Here is a 21,413-nt window from a genome sequence, read left to right on the forward strand (position 1 = left end):
TCTATTAATCATTTAAACTTCCAGTAAGATATAAATCCAAGAGCCAGTTCTATGGGCAAGGTGAACTGAACAGGAAAATAATAAGGAAGGGAAATGAGATTTTGGGAGACTAACTTCCTGTGCTTTATTTTTTTTGCCTTTAAAATAGAAATGGTTGCTCAGCCTTCTTACTCACAGGCCCCTATAAGGCAACCATATTCTTTACCTAGTGCAAACAGGAGCAGGGGTACCCTGAATACATGTATATCAAGTGCAGTGACAGTGGGGGAATGTGTAATAATGCTTCAGGAAATGAGTTTTTTAACAAAAATCAAATGGAACATGGGTGGCCTCAGCTCAGCGCCTTCAGGTGCAATGGCCTTCATATTTTAGATCATGGTGAAGAGGAGAGCATATCTGATATGCTTTAGGTGGTATCTGCCAGCAAAAAGTCTGAGTTTCAATTAAAATATTTAATTCTGTAAGACCCACCAAAAATAGATGGAAAGCCAGAATAGAGGAGATAAAACCTGTTCATGTTTTCGTATAATGTTGTGTCAGTTTTCTCTGGTGCAATTTCTACATCTCAGTAGAGATAAACAAAATAATACCAAGCTAATCCCCCCCCCCGCCCAACTCACATTTTTAAAAATAAAAAATAGCTTAAAAATAAAAGCAGTGCAGTAGTAGCTCCTTTTGAAGGCTCTTGCCAGGGAAGAGAGCACAAGGGAAGTTCTGGAGTGATGGATATATTCTAAATCTGGATTTGGGCGATTTTTAGATGGGTGGATAAAGACGTAAAAAGTCATCATGCTGTAACTTAAGATTTGTGTGTTTTTACTGTGTTTAATATATACTCCAATAAAGAAGGAAAACGTAAGTAGAGGGCAAGTCTGAATTTTAGGCCTGCAGATGTGTGGTAAACAAGACACCAGAGATGATGGGCCCTGTGACCCATGAAGGAATTGGTTAGGTCTTTACAGTCTCTTCCCATTTGCTCAGCTAATGACAGGATTTAGCCAACTAGGAACTGTTAACTTTTCTCCTTGTATAGGTGCCCACTGGGTTCTAACTCAAAACCTATCTAGGAAGGAAATTAGAAAAACAAATGAGGATGAAGGAAAATACTGGCTGAATTCTCAGATGAGACAAAATTCGGAGATAGATTCATGCTTGTTGGGAATTTCTCTCAATGGGGTTTTCCATACTGTTCATAGTATTGACCCTAAGAATTCTGGGTCTCTGCAGGATTGTGAGATCTTCCACAAAGGCAGAAATAACTGTATGTGAGGCCTCTTCTTCCTAAATAAATGTGAAAAGTTCACTTCAGAAAAGAATCATATTCAGCAAGCCTATGGTTAAGAATATGAAGATTAGGCTATTTCCAACAGCAAATGGAATACAGTTGAATTATATGTTGCATATTTTTAAAATATATATTCATTTCTTCTATTATTATTTTCTAACTTCTCAAAAGTAAACTTTTCAAAATTTCCAGAGTTTCTGGTTTTGATTCACTTAAATTATGTACATGCCCCTGTTTTTGTATGATGAACATAGTTTTGTTTGATGAAAATATTTCCATTTTAAAAATAGGAAAGGATATATAGATCATCATTGTGTTAATAACAAATCCTGCTGAAGTCTTTTCCCCTTAATAAATTGCCAGGTTTTTAGAAATTTTTATTTTGATTATTTTACTCAATCCTTAAAGAGTTCATGCTCAGTAATATTATTTTCCAAAAATAAAGTGTTCATGATGTGGAAAAAACGAAATATCTATATCTACATTTATATATATATATCTAAATGAATTCTACAATTGACAAAAATTACATTTCCTGTCTAAAATGCTATTTTTAAGTCAGTTGTTTAGAACTCAAAACTATTTTTTTCCTTTAGAAACATGGTATTTGTGTTTTCAGAACAGCCCACAGAAGCTAGGTAATTTGTTTAGCAACAAAGGTGAAATACTGGATGTTTATGGCAAAATTTTAATAATAAAATAAAGCAAAGGATTACTGAATAAAACAAAATTTTATAATTTTACCTTTCAACTATTATTTGAAAACAGGCATGTTTAATTACGTGAAGACGGGCATCTTCAAATAACTTATACTTGTCAACACAGATAACACAAAATAAAGAGTAAAAACAAAATATGAATTATACCACCAAACTGAAATACTTACTTTTAACATAGTGCTGTGTTTATTTCCAAGGCTGAACATATCTCTACATAATTGAGATTATAATGCACTGTTTTGTATCCTGCTTTTCCCAATCATTCTTGTAGTTTAACAATTTTGAAGATAGTTGGCATAGATTCTTCACCTAATCTTACTTCAAATCCCAAGCATTCTTCCTTTAATATAAGTGTGCCATGACTTTTTGTTTTGTCTTGGTTTGCATGGAATGTATAAAATGAAGCAGAGAAAGGAAGGAGAAGGGAACCAGGAGAGGAGAGCAAGAATAAGCATGACAGTAAGAGGAGTGTAGGTGAGGATTCTATGCATATAAAAGATGTCTGAGAGAAAATGAACAGAATTTGGAGCAGCGAACTTTAGAATAACAGGGATGCTCATATTAGAGCAAAATGGGAATAAGCATCATTTTATCCTACTCCATCATTTGATAAGGAGATGAATGTTTATTAAGTTTAAGGTCTTGCTGAGGGGACAGAGTGTTTTAGGTGATACTGGGAAGGGAACCCAGATCTGCCAATTCTCAATTTCCTTCCTCACATTTCTGACGTATAGAAAAATTGAAGAAGAAGAGGTGTACACTAGCTCCTTGAGGAATAAACAACCAAGTGGTGGAAGAGAGATAGCAGCTCAATCAATATCCTGATACAAGGCATGGTCAGAGCTGACTGGAGTTCTGAAAAGTTAAGGAAAGAGAAAAGGAGGAGCAGAGTAGCCTTTCTTTGGTGTGGAAAGGTGAAGACTATGTATTTGCTACCATCCTTAAATGTTTTTCTTCAACTCAAGCATGACTTGCTTTAGATTTGTCAAAATTCTAGAATAAGTGCTACAATATATCATTAACCTATCCATGTGGATTAGCAAATGAAGAGGTAAGGATTTGGCCATCTGATGGAAAGAGAACCAATGCTCATCACAACCAATTATGCTTATCACATCATTTATTGTCCTTAAAGCAAAGTCCACATGTCCCAAAGTATAACCCTAAAATAGTATAAACTTTATGTCTTTTGGACATCAGTGTGGATAAGAACCCACTGTTGTCATATTACACTATTTCCCAGTGTTCTTGCTGATTCTAGAATAAACTTGAGATCACTAAGGCTGGGAAATGGGAAATAGAGAGTAGGGGTTATAATGAAATTCTATAATATTCTTAAAATTTACCAATGACTACTTGTTCACTTGAAAAATAGAAAGCACTGCCCTCAGTGGAGCTTAGATTTCATTATTTGAATGAGTGTCACTTTGTTTAATGCCAAATATACTGTTGGTTTGTTTCTCGAGAATCAGACCTCACAGATCTAAAATTTGTTTTTAATTTCTTTTTCCTTGCTAAGACTCACCTTGACCTTATCCTGTCCCATGGACTTGAAGAATTTTCCAATGGATGTCCAGACTTGTACAATGCAGCTGGAGAGTTGTAAGTCCCCACTGCTGAAATGACTGCCTGCTTGTTTTAACTGATGACCTGGTTCTTTTAGTATGTCATTAAGAAGAAAGGACCCATAAGACTCATTCTCTACCTATTAGCAACTCCCAAGGCCCTAATGGAAGGACAAGCAAGTGTGCATGTCTCAGACACAGACAATCTTTCAAGTAAAATGCCAAATAACTCGCCCTTCCTCAAAAAGCAAACCTGATTTAATAGCTTTTATTTGAAATGAAAATGTGTCCTGGGAAAATTAAGATTATTAGTCATTCAATCTCTAAAATGAATCACACTCTCATCAGAAAATTGTATTTCTATCTCATGCTCATTAGACCACCACCCCAAAGGAACTTCGGCAGGAAGGGATAATTGATTTGAGGACAAGATTCAGGGACCTTAGCCAAAAGAGGATGCAAGAACAGGGGGACAGAGATGATATGGAAGAAAAGGCATTTCCCTTAGATGGGCAGTGAATCCACAAAGGCTAGAGAAATGCTATCTACTTTGTCCCCTTTATGCCTTAGCCCTGATGCCACTGAAATCTTTGACACGTGCCATAAGTTGTTGATGCCTCCAAGGTAATGGGATTTTTAGGCAATAGACATGAATTTTTTTCTGGCTTGCTCTGTCACTTTCTCTGTTTGTAAAGTGCAGAGAATAATAAGGCGACTGACCTACAGGGATGTTAGGAGATTTAATGAGGCAAGGGCAAGGAAATACTTTTAACTTCTTGGTTTAGAAAAATAATAAAGATAAAAAGACATGTCAACTATTATTAAAAAAGAGGCAGTGACAGGGTTTCCTTCTGATCACTTAAAATCATTGTAGATTTCCCTTGAAACTCCCTATAGAAATAAACAAAATAATGAAATGTCTTTGTTTTAAGAAGTTGTCAGGGATAAAATGAGAATTTCTGATTTACAATAGGCTTTATGTATTTATTTTTTTCCCTATTGCCCCTTCTCTTGAGAAGAAAGTTGAGAAAAACATTTTCTTATATAATTGTTCTTTGTGTCTTCTCTACTGCTTCAAACTCTCTCCTGCCTCAACCCAACACTTACTTTCTCTGTAAAACAGCAAGCATGGCTGTCATCTGAGGCTCCTCCAAGACTTAAAAAGCTCCAATTAGTAAATACGCTTGGCCCTTGCAGGCCCTAGAAGTAATGAAATCAAAGCAGCAGCAAAGCATTTACCACTAACTTTGAATGGAAAGGGTGGGAATTATTCCTTACTTTTTCATCCTCATATTACTTACTTCTTCCTTCCCTATCTCTTTGCCTCTTCTGTCTGCCCCAGTCCAGGACTTCAGTATGGCTGGAAATAACTACTATTGTGGTGACCAGTAAGAAGCTGGCCAGATAAGGATATAGGATTACAAGGATATGGGGATATAAGGTTCTCACATTTGTTGGAAAGACCCCCCCCCCCCCAAAAAAAAGAAAGACCCAACAAGTACTCATATAGTGTTGCAGTACAAAAGACAGAGTTGGCCATTCTCTTTGCGGAACACCAATGCTTGTACAGGGTCCTCTTTGCAATTCCTTGCTTTCCATGTTTTATTTTTGTCTTTGAATAGAAAAGGTGGCTCAAAGAAAGAGGAAAGTAGATTCCAATTAACTCTGTCATTGATTTCTGGGTAGCTTTGGTGAGTCACTCTCTTGCAGTAAACAAGAATCCATAAACTTAATAAATATGCTGAAGTTACTGGCCAGCCAAGAACTCACATAATATCCCTTGTCCTTCTCATTCTTATTTTAGAGTTCAAATATTACAAAGAAGGGAGAGAAATGATGCCTGAAGGAACAGCAGTCTTCATTTCTGGGGTGCAAAGAGATCCAGAAGCACTTAACATAATGACCTAGTTAGCAGGAGCTTGGAAACTAAGAGCTAACTCTTGTTTACTAAACTGATAGCAGTCTTACTCTGCATGGTTCAAGAGTCATATAATAATATGACCTTACATAATGGAGAATATTTTTTACTCCATATTAAACATTGTGATGAGGGGGCCAATGAGCAAGATACTAGCACAAATGAATATTCTTGATTTGTATTATTCTACAGCTTCCTTTTAGGTTACCTGCCTACACCTTTCCCACTTGGTAAAATAACAGGATTGACCATACGAACTTTAACATAAGTTTTTTGAAAACAAAGCTAATATATCCTAGAGAAGGGGCCAAGCTTGCAATTGGAGTGTTTTAGGTAGGACTGTGATGAATTTAATAAAAAAAAAAGAAGAATGCTTTTTCATTTGAAATACTAAGACTGGTGCCATGAATTGGATTATTTTGCTGGATAGTCACAGACACAGCTCTTTCAAGTAAAGACAACCTTCAAATGATTTTTCTGTTTATTTACTTATTTTTCAGAAAGATTTAGTAAATAAAGAGGGCAGAAGAAAATGGACTTTATAGATTCCATTCTCCCATTACACAGAAAAAAATCATTCAGAAATAGCTTGCTCTTTTCAATTTCTTTGGTTCTAATGATATGTAGTTGTCATGATGATTGTAGCTCTTTTACTAAAAATGCTTTTAAATTGATTATGTGTCTGCTTTAGATGGTTTCCTTGTTTGTTCTTTACATGGCTAGACTTTCAAGCTTTCTTGGAAAGATGCATTAATTTTTCACTATGATTTGTTTACTACAGTTGGGTATACAATGAATGACCTGATATTTGAATGGTTAAGCGATGGTCCAGTTCAAGTTGCTGAAGGACTGACCCTGCCTCAGTTTATTTTGAAAGAAGAGAAGGAACTTGGCTATTGCACAAAGCACTATAACACTGGTAAGTTTACTGTCAGCTGCTACACCCAAGTGGGCTCTATCTGCAGCGTGAGGTATATATCACATCACCTTAACTGCTATATCTTTACCAAGAAAATGGAGCTACAAGGCACAGACCTTGGCTTAATACCCCCTTTACAGATAAGATGCCTGTACCCCCTGGAATAAGTCAGTGAACACAATAGAGAATTTCTCCCAAAATGGAGAGAGAAAGAAAAAGATTTGGGATTCTTTTGCTGTTCCCTTGCTGACCATCTGCTGTCAAATGAGTCCAAGGAAATGTATGTGAAATCTTCTATATAGTGCTGGAAATGTGTAAATTCTGGCCTGTTCCTGTATCCACTCTTGACATTGGATCCTCAGATCAGTTTGTACTCTCTGACTTAGTGGAAGAGAGGAATAACCACATAGATCTTTGTAAACCCAGAAATTCAGTTGCTGTGCTCTTCAGTCCTGCAGTGATAAGAATTTGGATGAAAACCAGCTGGTGGGAATTCAGCTGGCTCTAAAGTCACGCACTGTCAGTAGTGCTGATAGACACGCAGGCCAGAGGGAGAATATGAAGTGGTAGTAACTAGTGGGCATATGTTGTTACCTGGAAGATCATGCCTGCCCAGTAAAGTTGATGGATTTTCCTATGAATGTCCCAGTCTTTGATACCACACAAGCTGATCATAGAGAGGCAAACTAGCACGATGGTTTATTCAGAGACTGCTCCAGGTCCTTTGCTAAATAGAATGTTCATGAACACTTACTCCTATAGTCAACAGTGCTTCTTATGAAGTGACCAAAACCTGATTCTGATGTATTTTTCCTGACCAAGAGGAATCCAACCCTATCTCTCATAATTTGTGTAGACTAAGCCAAATTACCTTCTGGGATTCTGTCTCTAAACCAATTAAAGAGGAAGAAAAGTGGCAAGACACATCTGTCTCATAATAGTATGTCAGAAGTTTTAATATCTTTGAATGCACTCTTTTTTTTTATAAGTAATGTAACATTGTAAACAGATTTTAGGAATATTCTAAATGTCCTCAAGCAATTACCCAGAAAGCTAGGAAACTGTTACAATGATTAGATTATATGCATGGCATATACAAATGTACATTTTTCTCTTACTATGGGTAGCACAAAGATACACAATTATCCAAATATTTTGAGAGCCCCATGTGAACTTTACTATTTTCAACTGTTACATATTATATGTTATATATTATATACTATACATATATGCTGCATGTTACATATTGTATATTACAATATTATATATTACAACCTCACAAAATGTGAATATTTCTACTGGTCAGTTTCTGACAGTCTTGCAAATTCTGAAGCTCTGTCTAAATAACCAAACTACAAGCACAGATTTAGAAAATTAAATATGCCACACGTTTGGCCCAGTGATTCTTTATTTTTTAAGTAAGATTAAGATTCTTTATTTTTTAAGTTTTTAATCATGGAGCCCAATGCAGGGCTTGAACTCACAACCCCGAGATCCAGACCTGAGCTGAGATCAAGAGTCAGACACTTAACTGACTTAGCCACCCAGGCGCCCTTTAGTTCAGTGACTCTTTAGATCACACATTCTCACAACTATTAATTCTATTACTGGTTGAGTTGAAAAAGAGTTGAGGATCGGTTATGCAGGGTGAGCATTTTATGCAATCTTCTAAATCGATCTGAAATACTCTTAAAAACTAAATAGTGGGAGGCTAGAATGGGAAAGATATATTTGAATTGGATTTTAAATCATTATTCCCTGCTTTCAGGAAAGTTTACCTGCATCGAGGTTAAGTTTCACCTGGAACGCCAGATGGGATACTATTTGATCCAGATGTACATCCCCAGTCTGTTGATAGTCATTTTGTCTTGGGTCTCCTTCTGGATAAACATGGATGCAGCCCCTGCTAGGGTTGCACTGGGCATCACCACCGTCCTAACGATGACCACCCAGAGTTCAGGTTCTAGGGCATCTCTGCCAAAGGTAAGAAATCGCCTCACTTGACAATAAGTGATCGGGGTGGGGTGGATGGGTGCAACCAAAGGTGGTTGTCAAAGGTCTTGTGGGCTGGAGAATTCTGTGAAGACAGAAACGTTTGCCATCCTGTGGTACTGTTGGAAGTGCAATGCAATAAGAGAATGAAGAGCTGAGTTTGAGAGAATTAGAGCTCTGAGGACATGGGGGTCTTTCCTAATCAGATCAATTAGGGGAGAGGGGAATCAGAGATGAGAGAAGAAGGATGAGTGGAGGCAGAAACATGGCTCAGGAATCATATCTAAGAAGCCCTTGAGTGCTTTTGACCTCATGCTGTTCACAAACCATGAAGCTTGCAGGAATTAGAGTAAGATTGATGCAACTTATGCTGTATTGTCAAGTATTTATTGGTGAGGCTATTATGATTCATATGCTCAGTGAAGTCATTTACAGTAATAAAAGTTTGAATTAAGCCCTTGGAAATTTATACAGAAAAGCCATGTCAAAGAGAATATATAAGAAATAAATATGAATATTAGAGTGCACCAAATCAGATACATGAATCTTTGCTATTCCTTAATTTGCCTTAATGGCTGACACATCATTATTTTCAAGTGACATAGTTACCTAGAGAAGGAACAGTGGAACCATCCAAGATGGTGAAAATTCTGACAACTATGGCAAATGGACAGAGAAGCGTGAGATGGATAACAGGTACACAGAGACATTTCATAGCACTTCAAATAATAATCCACAATGGCTGTATAATTTATTTTGATGTAAGGGCAGGCCCTCTATATTTGTAAATACTGCTTAAGCAAGCAATGGTAAATGTCCTGTTTGTGAAATGTCCCAGCACCCCAGAAGTGTGCCTCTGTGTGTTTCCTTTTCACTGAGTACATTGAGCCGCTGACTTCAATTTTCCAGGAGTGTGAGTTCAATTTAGTATTCACTGTACACTGTCTCATATTGGTTGAGCAGTCTCTCCAAAAACCTAGTTCCAGGAAATAATTGAGGTATAATCCCCTATCTTTGCTGGCTTGAGCTTATGTTCAGTTGTGCTGTATTTGACATGAGATATGTTAGATCATGTTCCACATTATCTCCTGTGTTGGAAGATAAGATGACATATGGAGGAGGTCTGTGGCTATCCTGGAGATGGACAGAGTACTGGGGAAATAGTCATACAAAGTTTCCAACTTCTATGCTTCCTAAGATAAATGTTAGGTTTGTATGCTAATAGAGAAAGGAATAGATCCAATTCTGATACTTTTAAATTTTCTAGAATAACAAATAGTACAAAATACTTGTGTTGCATTGCTTTTGAAATACAGATATGAGAAACACTAACAGCTTTCTTTTCAGCTACATAATCACAAATCAATTTTACCTAATAAAAATTCGAATCCACTGTGTGCCCCATCCCAAACAGGTTCATTTGCTTATTTCTTGTTGGTAATTAGTTAGATCCATCACTGCATGTCACACCATTAAACCTCAGGATGCACAAAACATGTAGTTTACAATTGAATAGATTGCTAAAGTATTGGTGACAAATTGTAAACAGATAATGTCAAAATTTAAGACATTTATAGCCTCCAAACTTTCATTGTTATGAAAAATGTAGTCATCTATTTTCAGAATGGGAGCTTGAGTTTTTATAAATTTGTTATTCATTCTTATTAGCTATTATGATTCTACATCAATGGTCAAAACTATTGCTAAATAAATGGTCACTGATCAGTGATCTTTGTCTGTAGAGGCAATCGGGAACTGAGATAAACCAAAAGGTGGTATAATCAAAAATCATTTTATACTTGGCTCTGAACTCACAGTGGTTATCCTTTTGCCATTAGCAGGTTTATCTTCCTACGTATATTTTTCTTAGGCTATTATTAAACATGGTTGGCTCTCAACTGACTGTGGGGAGATTGTGACTCATATGGATAACAGTGAGAAAGGAAAATGGGATAAGAAGTGAGTCATGGAAAATAAAGAATTGATCATACACTTACACACACACACACACACACACACACACACACACATACTCGTTTCAGTTTATAAACACTATAGTCCCCAAGCAGATGCCCCACTCTGCTGACTGCACAGCTGTCCCAGAGCCTGTAGCCAAGCCCTTTACAGACTAGCCCTTTAAAAGACATGCTTGTTACAGAAAAAATAGAAGATATAGAAAATATCATTAACTATCCAGTAAATAACTGTTAAGATTTTGGTATATTTCTGTCCAGCCTTTTTCCTACACACATTTTTTAAAGATTTTATTTATTTATTCGAGAGAGAGAGAGAGAGAGAGAGAGAGAGAGAGAGAGAGGCAGAGACACAGGCAGAGGGAGAAGCAGGCTCCATGCAGGGAGCCCCATGCGGGACTCGATCCCGGGACTCCAGGTCCACACCTTAAGCTGAAGGCAGACCCTTCAACCACTGAGCCACCCAGGCGTCCCATTTCCTACACACATTTGTAGGCAAACCCGCACCCAGAAAACTGGATCAAAACTGTCTATAAAGACAGTTATATACTATCTTCTATTTCCATAGCACTAAAAATATATCATGAACATTATTTGCAATGACGTAATAGTCTATCTAGAATAGTAATCATCATTTATCTTACTATCTTGGATGTTTAGGGGGTTTTGTTTGCTTTTCTAAGTGTGATCATTGTAAATATTATATTTATATTATAATAATACAAATATTATAAATATATTTGTATATGAGTGCTTATGTCTCCCCATGTTCTAGAAGACATGTGTATACATTTTTAAAATCTTTATAGTGGAAAAAAAAGAAGAAATGGAGGATTAGGAAGAAATGAGGGACAATCTGTAGGAAGATGCCCAATATCTTCCATTCAGGCAAAAATTCTGTCTTGTTCATCGGGTTAACTTTAGCAACTAGTACAGTATGTGATTTATGCGAGATGATCAATAAAGTGGATAAAGAAATTAATGAACAGCCATGCTCTCCCATGTGAAACAGACTTAAAACAGAATCTATGGGTAAAAGATTTATAGAAAATATTAGAGTTCTAATATATGGAAGAATTTCATAATAATATTACATACACTACAGAGGAATGGAATTTCTCTAAAGGACTATGTCTCCCTTTTTCAGAAGGTCTCAGGTAGACTTTGGGAAGTTAAGAATATATCCACAAATACGTATTCTGAAATACAGGCAGGCCTGGATCTAAATCTTAAAGTCTTCTTTTCACTCAACCTCTCTAAGCCTGTTTCATCTCTAAAATGAAAATAACCTTATCTACTCCTTTTAAAAATTGAACTAGGATAAGATGGTATATTACTTATAGAAATTGTTTAGCCCACTTTTTGTACATGGTAGGCACTTAGTTCTTTCTGGTTATTTTTATTGTTTTTGTTCCCTGTCCATAACGTAATAGAAAAGACTGCTCCCTGGGATGGGAAGTAATATTTGAAGACTCATAAAGGGCCTTATGAGTAGAAGATGGTATGTTCTTTGGATGGCTCCTTATTTGGTTATAATCATGCTGCTAATGAGATGAGCCAGTTTATTGTAAGCATGTGTGTATGTATACACATGCATATGTGTTTTTCATAGGTAGTCAATTTATTGAATGGGTTAATCTCTAGAGCATCTGAATAAGCGATGGCTCTGTTTTTCTCCAATCACTGTCATTAAACATCCTCAGTTGCTATTTTTCCTGTCCCTGGAGGACACTTCAGAAATATTCCATAGATTCTCAGTTACCACATGCCATTCCATTAGACCCAGAATGAACAAACGTGTGATTTGCAATTTAATAGACAGTTGAAGTACTGGTGATAAATACTTCAGCACAGGCCGTTATCACATTTTAAAAAAATCAGCCAGCCTGAAATAAAACTTCAATCTCACAACCAATTCAATGTCCCTTCTCTCCTTTGCCCCCAGCCCAGGCCTAACCTTTGGCTTGAAGATATCCAGCGAAGTGCACATGTTCCTTCACAGTTTTTATCCTTGCTTTTCCAGTTTTCTTCCCCACTCCTGTTGCTTGCTTCTCCACTGTTGAGGGCTGAGGGTGAAAGAGTAAATGGAAGAAAGTTGTACATGACTGACAATATTGTATTCGAACTCTTGCCTTCTCTAATGGCAAGCCTCCAAATGCTGGCTTTCTTGGCGGTTGAATTTGAGTTCCTTGGTAATTCCTGGGGATCCTGCACACTACATGATTCCTGGATGAATAATGCAATCTCTGGCTGGTGTCTTACAATCTCCTCTTATCTATCACCTCCTAGCCACATATCTCATGCAACTTCTTACTCCAGGGTCTCCTCACTCAAGTAGACAGCCCTCTTGGTTGATCTGTTTTCGAGAGGATTCACATCTATCTTTCACACCATTTATTTGGTCTACCAAGAATGTGCATTCATTGCCTTGCTAAATAGTGGAAATGCAACTTAACTGTTAACACATCTGCTTTTATCCCACCATTTTGGGTAGCCCAGCTAGCCTACTGCCTTCAGAATTTATCCAAGCAAGAAACAAGTATTGGTGTTCATGTTTTTCATACAAAAACCCAAACTACTAAGGACACATGACAGGTTCTTCTAATAACACCTTTACTCTCTGATCCATGAGGAACCTGTTGGAATTTCAGCAGCTCAGCAGATACATGACATGTGCAGGAGATGCCAGTCTCTTCTTTTACCACGGTAGGGGTAAAACATATTCTCCCTATCTTTCAGAGAATAGGGAAAAGGCCACAGCACTGTCAATATCCACAAATCCTATTACTTCAATTAATTATTTCAAATGTCTAGTCTTCTGTAATGATACAGGGTATTACGTGCAATGGTCTCTAGATAGCATTTGCTTTGTTCTAGCAAGTCCTGTATCCTTAATGCATATGTGCAGCCTTCCTTCAGAGTGAGACTTTAGTTGACATTCTGAGATGACAAAAATATCCCATTCTCATATTGTTACACTTACAAATAAACATACTTAATCCCTATGAAGGCAAGGACTCCATTGATGTTGTCCATGTTTATACATGCACCACCTAGCACAACACCTGGCTCAGTAAAGAGTAGGTTAGTAAATGAATAAACAGTATTAAAATGACTTATGGTTAAGTGCCATTCCAGGTGTAATTTAACTGGTAATTCATTGATCCATTCATTTTTTTCATCTAACATTTATTGAAGGTTTTCTCTGTGCCATCCATTGTTCTAGGGACTAGGGAAACCAGAGATAAATAAAACATAGTCCCTGCCCTGAGGGACTTGTCACCTAGTATGCCAAAGGCAGATAATTGGAATGGTGACTGTTAAACAATGTAGAATATAAGGACATCCAGAAGGATGCCTAACCTATAAAATGAAGTGGGGAGAAATGGAGGCAGAGGGAAGGAGCTAGAAGAAAAGAGCTAGAGAAAGAGGAAGAGAAGTAGTGTTAGGAAAATGGCCTGAAGGAGGGAGCCTGAGCTGAATCTATAAAGCAGATTAAATGAAGTAGGAGGTGGCAAAGGTCATTCTAGGCAATGAGGACTTCCTACTCATATTTGAGCTACACTCATAAAATAAACCTCTCTAGAAGTATCTCTAGAAGATATTCTGGGCAGGTTTCCAACGTGCTTCAAAATTTTAAACACATTTTAAGTAAGAAATTTGTGTTTATTGATTCCAAGTTAATTTCCTGCTTTCCTGCCAACCAAAGTTTTTTGTGGTTTTTGTTTTGTTTGGTCTGGTTTTGTTTGGTTTGATTTGGTTTTCAAAAGTTCAATCTCTTCCCTAAATACAGGAAAATGAAATACCAGCATGGTATCTGTTCCATAGGTGCCTTCCCATTTGAAGTTGTAAAATTGGTTTTTTAAATATACATCTCTGCCAACCTCCAAGAAGCTGTTCTGTTGGTAATGTTCTATTTGGAGCACAAAACCCCTAGTGGTAGACTAAAGGCTGGGTGTATTGTTGTCCATCTGACCCACAGGAAAATATCAGGATGAATTGAATGGAAGGTTGTGAGACATCAGACAGGCTTTGAGTGTGGCCAAACAGGGTTAAATAATTATTTTCCTCACACTTTGTTTGCTATTACTGCTGAATGATTTGTAACCACTCCTAAGTGTGTCTCAAGTCCTCATTTGTAGCTGTAGCCCAGAAACTATAGAGATGAAAGCCAGTGTTGTAGGGGACAATTGGGATGATGTGGTGTGCAGGTGACTCTGACAGATCACTAACCATCTCCTTAAAGCAAGGATCCAGGGGTATTATCTTTGGTCATTATTAACCAAGAAGCCCTATGTCCTAAATAAGGAATTTCCCCTTACTTTTCGGCCATCTGGTCAACTAAGACCAGGTGGACCATTTCAAGCAGCTGCCAAACCCAGGACAGCTTGGAATTTAAAGCAAAAGAGGCCATAGTCTTATCATGTTTGGTCTTGCTCTATTCCCCACGAGAATATTTCTAGCTAAAGACTGCAAGAGCATAAGAGAAACTATGAGAGCAGTAAGGCTCTACCTACAGAAGTTTTGAAATAAGAATTTGGGGGATAGGGTGATTTGGTGACAGGCACTGAGGGGGGCACTTGATGGGATGAGCACTGGGTGTTATACTATATGTTGGCAAATCGAACTCCAATAAAAAATATACATATGTGTGTGTGTGTGTGTGTGTATAAAGAATTTGTCTGGATGTCTGTTTTAACTCTAAAAAAATAAAGATGATTGTTCCTTGAGTCAAGTATGTCCCCAGCTAATTGGAATGAATCTCCTAGGTCAGCTTGGTATTTCTGGAAGAAGATGGGAATACTTTTGTCTTGCAAAATCAGGATTTTACTTAGTTCTTGGATAAAAGGTTGAAAAGTAAGAAAGCCAAGCTTTGGCAAATTGATCTGCAGGCCTGTTTGTGTTAGCCAGATGTCTGCATATATGGGAGACTTCGTAAACTTTCCCTTCCAGTATTTCCTGAGACACAGCAAATTAAAGAGTTGTTGATGTAGTTAAGTGTGTGATAAAAATATGCAGAGATAAAAATGTGTGAATTCTCTTGGGACAGACCTGGAGCACCAATAGCACTATAGTTCAAGAATGTTGTTGGTGGACCTTATAGGGAAGCTGACAGTGGAGAGAAACTACCCAGGCTGTACTTCTGCTCAAGTGCTGGTCAGGTTCATAAATCTTTAGGGGATAGCATTTTAAGGTTCAGGATTATTATTTTTTAATTTTAATTCCAGCATAGTTAACATACAGTGTTATATTAGTTTCCAGCATAAAAATATAGTGATTCAATACTTCCATGCATCAGCCATTGTTCATCACAAGTGCACTCCTTAATCCCCATCACCTGTTTCACCCATCTCCCCACCCAGCTTCCCTCTGGTAACCATCAGTTTGTTCTCTATAATTAAGAGTCTGTTTCTTGCTTTGTCTCTTTTTACTCTTTGCTCACTTGTTTAGTTTCTTAAATTCCACATGAGTGAGATCATATGGTATTTGTCTTTCTCCGACTTATTTCACTTAGTATTATACTGTCCTAGCTCCATCCATATTTTTGTAAATGGCCAAATTTCTTTACTTTTATGGCTTCATAATAGTTTTATATACATATATGTATATATAAACACATACACACACATACACACATCACATCTTCTTTATTCATTCATCTATTGATGGACACTTGGCTGTCCATGATTTGGCTATTGTGAATAATGCTTCGATAAACATCAGGGTGCATGTATTACTCTGAATTAGTGTTTTTGTATTTTTTTTGGTAAATACCCAGAAGTGTGATTACTGGATCATAGGGCAGTACTATTTTTAACTTATTGAGAAACCTCAAACGGGATTATTTTGAACTTTCCCTTTCCATTTCACTAAAATGGGTAACTCTATCTAGGTCATACAGCCTAAATTTCTTTGGTTCTTTTAAACACCACACAGTGAGGGAAAAATCAACTATTATGGAACATGTACTACATAAAGAAACAATTTCTTAAAAAGACTGGCATATACATAAAATAGATTATAATTCAGTAAAGGAGGGGCAGTGCAGTAGATTTTTTACAAAAATGGCTAGATTCTCCTCTCTGTATCCATACCCTTTGGGTAATAGGTCCCTCCCACATTGACTGTCAACTTGACTATGTGACTTGTCTTGGTCTATGGAACAATGGCAAATGTGACATAAGCAGAGACCTCAAAAATGCTTGCATACTGTAGCTAGCTTTCTCTTGCCACTCTTGGGATCCTATAAACACTACCATGTTAATAAGGCCAGGCTAGCCTATTGAATGATGAGAGACACGTGGCCCAGTTATCTCAATTACCAAGATGACAGCCAGCTAAGCACGACTTCCTTACTCACTGCTCTAGGCACAGTGGCCTCCTTGCAGTTTCCTGAAAATACCAGGCACGTGCTGTCATCCCTGAGCCTTTGCAATGGCTGAAATGCTCTGCCCCAAGATATTTACACAATACACTTTCCCACCTTTTCCAAGTCTTTATGCAAATCCTGCCTCCTCAGTAAAGCCTGGTGGCCTTTATCACCTTAAGCATGCCTTCATCAATACCTTGACCCAACTTTTTGTTTGTTTGTTTTCTCACCATACTTTATTACCTTATAGCAACACTATGACTTATACAAAACTCTATTATGGATTATGTTTACTGTACATTGCCTGTTTTCCTTAGCTTGACTATGAACTCCATGAATGCAAAGATCTTTATCTAGTTTGCTCCCTAAAGCAACACCTAGCCTATAGTATATGCTCAGCAAATGTCTGTTGACTGGATGAATGAATAAATATATACATCTCTAAAGTCCAGTCATTGTGAAAAATCCATCTAACTTTCTCCAGGGTACAGAATAAAAGGAACCCACATAGCAAGGGGTCCATTTTCCCTTAACTGGCTGGCTATTCATTACCACGGAGAATCTTAATTGCCTATGTTATGTTACTATGACATAATTACGTTATTTTAAAGTTTCACTTCTCTGGCTGACTGTATCAAATAGTGTTAGGTACATTTTTTCTTTGATATCTATTTCTATAGAGGAATCTAACCAAACAAATAATAATAAAATAGCAAGGGTTTAGATGATGAGAGAGCATGCAGACAGGCTATTTTTAATCTAAGTTTTGCTTCCTCAGCACTGTCACAACTAATTTGGAAGTTTCTCAGTGTGCCAATGCAAGTGTCCATTTCCCCTTCTTGCCCCTCCAGTTTGTTTGGATGTAGGTGTAGCCCCTGAGTTCTGATGAAGGCCTCTAGGACTCTCCTCATCTGAACACTCTACAGCCACACTGGGCCAAGGGGCCCAAACACCAGACTTTCCTTTCTTTACCTAACAAAAAACAAGTGGATTTCTGTTTTCCCCTGATTTTAATATGTCATTAAATACTATCTGTGCATTTAAACTTCAGGGTTGCTTTGGACTGCATCTAGGACTTGAGAGGCCATGGACTCCAATCTGAAGCAAACTATATATACCTAAAGCAAATCATTTTCCATCCCTCCCAATAAAAGGAGGAGGGGACAACTCCAGTTGCTTCCCAAAACTGACTATACCTTAATGAAACTGGAGTATAGAAATATTTTCCAAACTATACATGAATGGCTCTTATAAAATCTTAAACTTTTGTGTTGTTAGAAGAAAAGAACCTCAGCAATCCTATTAAGAATATGAAAACTGATGACATGAAGGTTAATTCACTTCTCATTTTTTAATACCTGCTTGAAGTGGATGTCACTTATTACAGGAATCCCTCGTGGATCTCCATAAAATATAAATGGCCTATTTTCCTTGCCTTCACCATACTTTGTGCTTTATATCAATCATTGCATTTTGGATTCGTGGCTTAGTGATCAGGGTCCATGTGTTGTCCTTGCCCTACTTTATTGTAAACCCCCTGTGGAGAGGACCTAGTACTGTTTAACTCTATAACCTATGTGAATTACACAGAAGAAGCCGTCAGTAGTTATTGCTAAAATACTGTAGGAAGACCATGTTCAACAGCTCCTGACACTCAGTGATCAGAGTAAGAATTACTGTGGGAGCTTAATTGGCCTGAAAAGAAAGTGTCACTAAAGCAGGGGGTCTCACACTTTGCTGCACATTAGAATCAGCTGAGGAAATTTCCAAGCCTTCCCAGACTTCACCACAGACAAATGAAATCAAACTATTTGGCAGTAGGGTCCAGGCATCAGGATTTTTTAAAAAAATTTTTAATGTGTAGCCAGGGCTGAGAATTGTGGCTCTGACTTTTGTTGTGGTCTGGGGAAATGTTTTCAGTGTTTAACATGTACCAGAACATATATTCATTTGAACTTCACAACAACACTCTAAGCTAGATATTATTATTGTCCTCATTTTGTAGATGGTGGTACCGAGGCACGGGGGAGTTAAATAACTTGCTCAAGTTCATACAGAGCTAAACCTTAAATCCGGGCAGTCTGAGTCTGAGTTGGGAATGATTAATCACTGTGCCACACCATCTTTCATAGTAAACAGTTATAGAGTTCCTTCTACATGCGTGGCCCTGTGCTAAACCTTTTACTTAGGTTATGTCACCGCAAACGGATGAGGTAAGCACGATTTTGCATCATCAATTAGCAGGTAGGGAAACGGAAACATAAAGAGCTAGGCGATTTGTCCACATTTTTCTAACAAGTGAAGAACCAACATTCAAACCACTGGTCAATTGAAGTCCTCCCAAAGGAAGAACTAAGAATTTTAAGTTCCATCATGCTGTCCATATATGCTAATCACAGGTGGAAGGTTTTATTGACTGTGAGATGAGTTATTTTCCAGACTCTAAAATCCCTGGTCTGTGGCTATACATATTGTATTCACTGGGTACTGAGTGCAGTTGGCATCTCTTCATCATGTGGGTGAAGAGACAATGCTTGCCTGATTGCCCTCTTTCAGATTGTGAAGAACTTTTAATGGTTCCTGAGGCTTCCGTTACACATTCCTCCTCAGTCGACTCTCTAACTCAGTGGCTGTTTATGGCTTTGGTCAGCTGTGGCCATTTTAACCACCACTTTCATCAGCTCACAGGTGTGATTATGTTAAGAGCCTCACCAGGCAGAAGCCATTATCTATCATATAATGTCAACTAAAAGGTTGAGCGAGAGCAGATTGGGTGATCATCAACAATAAAAGAGTTAAATAAATTGTGGCCTATTCGTACGATGAAATACTAGAAACAAAACTGTAAGAACTGTGGTTACACTTAACAGAGATGAATCTCTCAAATCTAATGTTGGAGAAAAGTTAACAAGCACAGAAAAAACATTGGCAGGCAAAATTAAACTATGGTGTTTGAACTAGGGTTATGGTCGTCGGATTTGGGAAGTAGACATGTATTAGTGGCTGGGAGGGACCATGAGGAATTGAGCTTCAGGGGTCAAATAATGTTCTATTTCTTGATCTGGGTGGTTATGTGGGCATGTGTATTTTGTGGTGATTTACTGAACTGTACAGCTGTGATCCTGGTACTCTTTTGTTTCCGACATAAATGGCACATTTTGTTTCTAAAAAGACAAATAAAAGTTGTTTGGTAAAGCAAAGAAATACAGGTTCCCTAAATGAGCTTACAAGAACATTTTGGCATAAAGCCATTCTTTTTTCTTTTTGTTTTTAATTTTCTTTTTGATCCTGGTACTTTTAAATATTTTGATAAAGAAGTTTAAAAAAACCCAGATTGCACCAGTAATGAATAAACAATAGAGAATGCTTATACACTTCAGGCAGTTTCCTCCTCTTCCTTTTTCAAATAAAAATAACAAAAGGTGATATGTATTGACTCTAGGTTCCAAACTTGCTACAGAGTGCTTTTCATTCATATATTATTTAACCCTCTCCACGATTCTATGAGCTAGATATTATTGATCCCATTTGTAGATATCCCATTTGTATATTTATGTAGATAAATACATTGAAACTCAAAGTTATACAAATAGGTGACAAAGCCAGAATTAAAACTTAATTGAACCCTACACTATTCTTTTTTTACTATGCTACTCTCTTCATTTTATAATCACTAATATCCCTTCAGCCTTTAAAATGGATGTCCTTTATGACTATCACAATTTATATGCTTGAGGGTTGACTGATGGGACTCAAAGGATTCGGTAACCTAGAGATTCCTTCTATATTCTTAAATTATGGTGCACGATGTGAGTGATCATAATGAATTTTCCATCCAGTTCCGACTCCTCCTTGGACAGTCTCACCCGTATTCTCGCTTCCCACTGCTGTTTCCTTCTCACTTGCTAAACAACCCTTTCTTATGGAAAGGGAAATTAACAGCTTTCTGTCTTTGGAGAGAATTTGAAGGTCCAAGATATTAAACAAATTGGTACCTAATGTCTCTTGCTTTATATAATCCTAATGAAAAGATCACTATAAGAGGGAACGAACATTTTGTAATTGGCTCATACAGAAGACCATTTCCCTTTCCCCATAAACTTGTTGGTTTCAAACCATATTCATGGGTTTCTCTTTTTGTGAGACTCCATAGAAAATATGGTTTGCAAATATGGAAATATGTTATAGAACTAGTCTTTACTCATTGAGTTTTATTTAATATTCATAATATAGCCTATATTCTAAGATGCACTTTTTCCTGTTTTCACAGCTCTGAGTTTGGGTTGCAGCTTAAAACTGAAGGCAAATCAGAGTTTAATTAGAGATGTTTTTCTTTCTCAGTGGTGCATAAAATAACGGCATATTTTACATTCCTGGCATCTTAGATTTAATGAACTACTGCACTGAACTTCTAGAGCCAGCCACTATGCTTGGCACTGGGCATATAGAAGTAAAATATACACGTGCCCAGCCTTCAGAGAGCTCACATCTCACCGGAGTGACAAATACTGGGTATGTAATTAGCTGATAATAGTGTAATGCCCTATGAATGATCAGGTGTTCTAATCTGGTTGTGGGAACAAGTGCTATCCTCAGCCCAATACCAGATATTCTCTAGTTCATTATGGCTAATCTTTCCCTGGCCTCAGTTACTTTCCTTACAGGTAGGCAC

The 21,413-nt window shown here is 37.4% G+C and overlaps 1 protein-coding gene across 9 annotated transcripts in view; it reads left to right on the forward strand.

The window, feature by feature from the left end:
- GLRA2 (glycine receptor alpha 2) overlaps positions 1 to 21,413 on the forward strand; it is a 175,681-nt gene that overhangs the window by 69,331 nt on the left and 84,937 nt on the right. For all 9 annotated transcript variants that reach the window (XM_025986699.2, XM_072743712.1, XM_072743714.1 and 6 more), the window contains 3 exons: positions 3,524 to 3,606; positions 6,269 to 6,406; positions 8,175 to 8,389. In XM_025986699.2, coding sequence (XP_025842484.1) covers positions 3,524 to 3,606; positions 6,269 to 6,406; positions 8,175 to 8,389 — 436 coding nt within the window. The remainder of the gene's footprint in view (positions 1 to 3,523; positions 3,607 to 6,268; positions 6,407 to 8,174; positions 8,390 to 21,413) is intronic.

This window comes from Vulpes vulpes, chromosome X, assembly GCF_048418805.1.
Source record: "Vulpes vulpes isolate BD-2025 chromosome X, VulVul3, whole genome shotgun sequence".
In the NCBI taxonomy this organism is placed as follows: Eukaryota; Metazoa; Chordata; class Mammalia; order Carnivora; family Canidae; genus Vulpes; species Vulpes vulpes.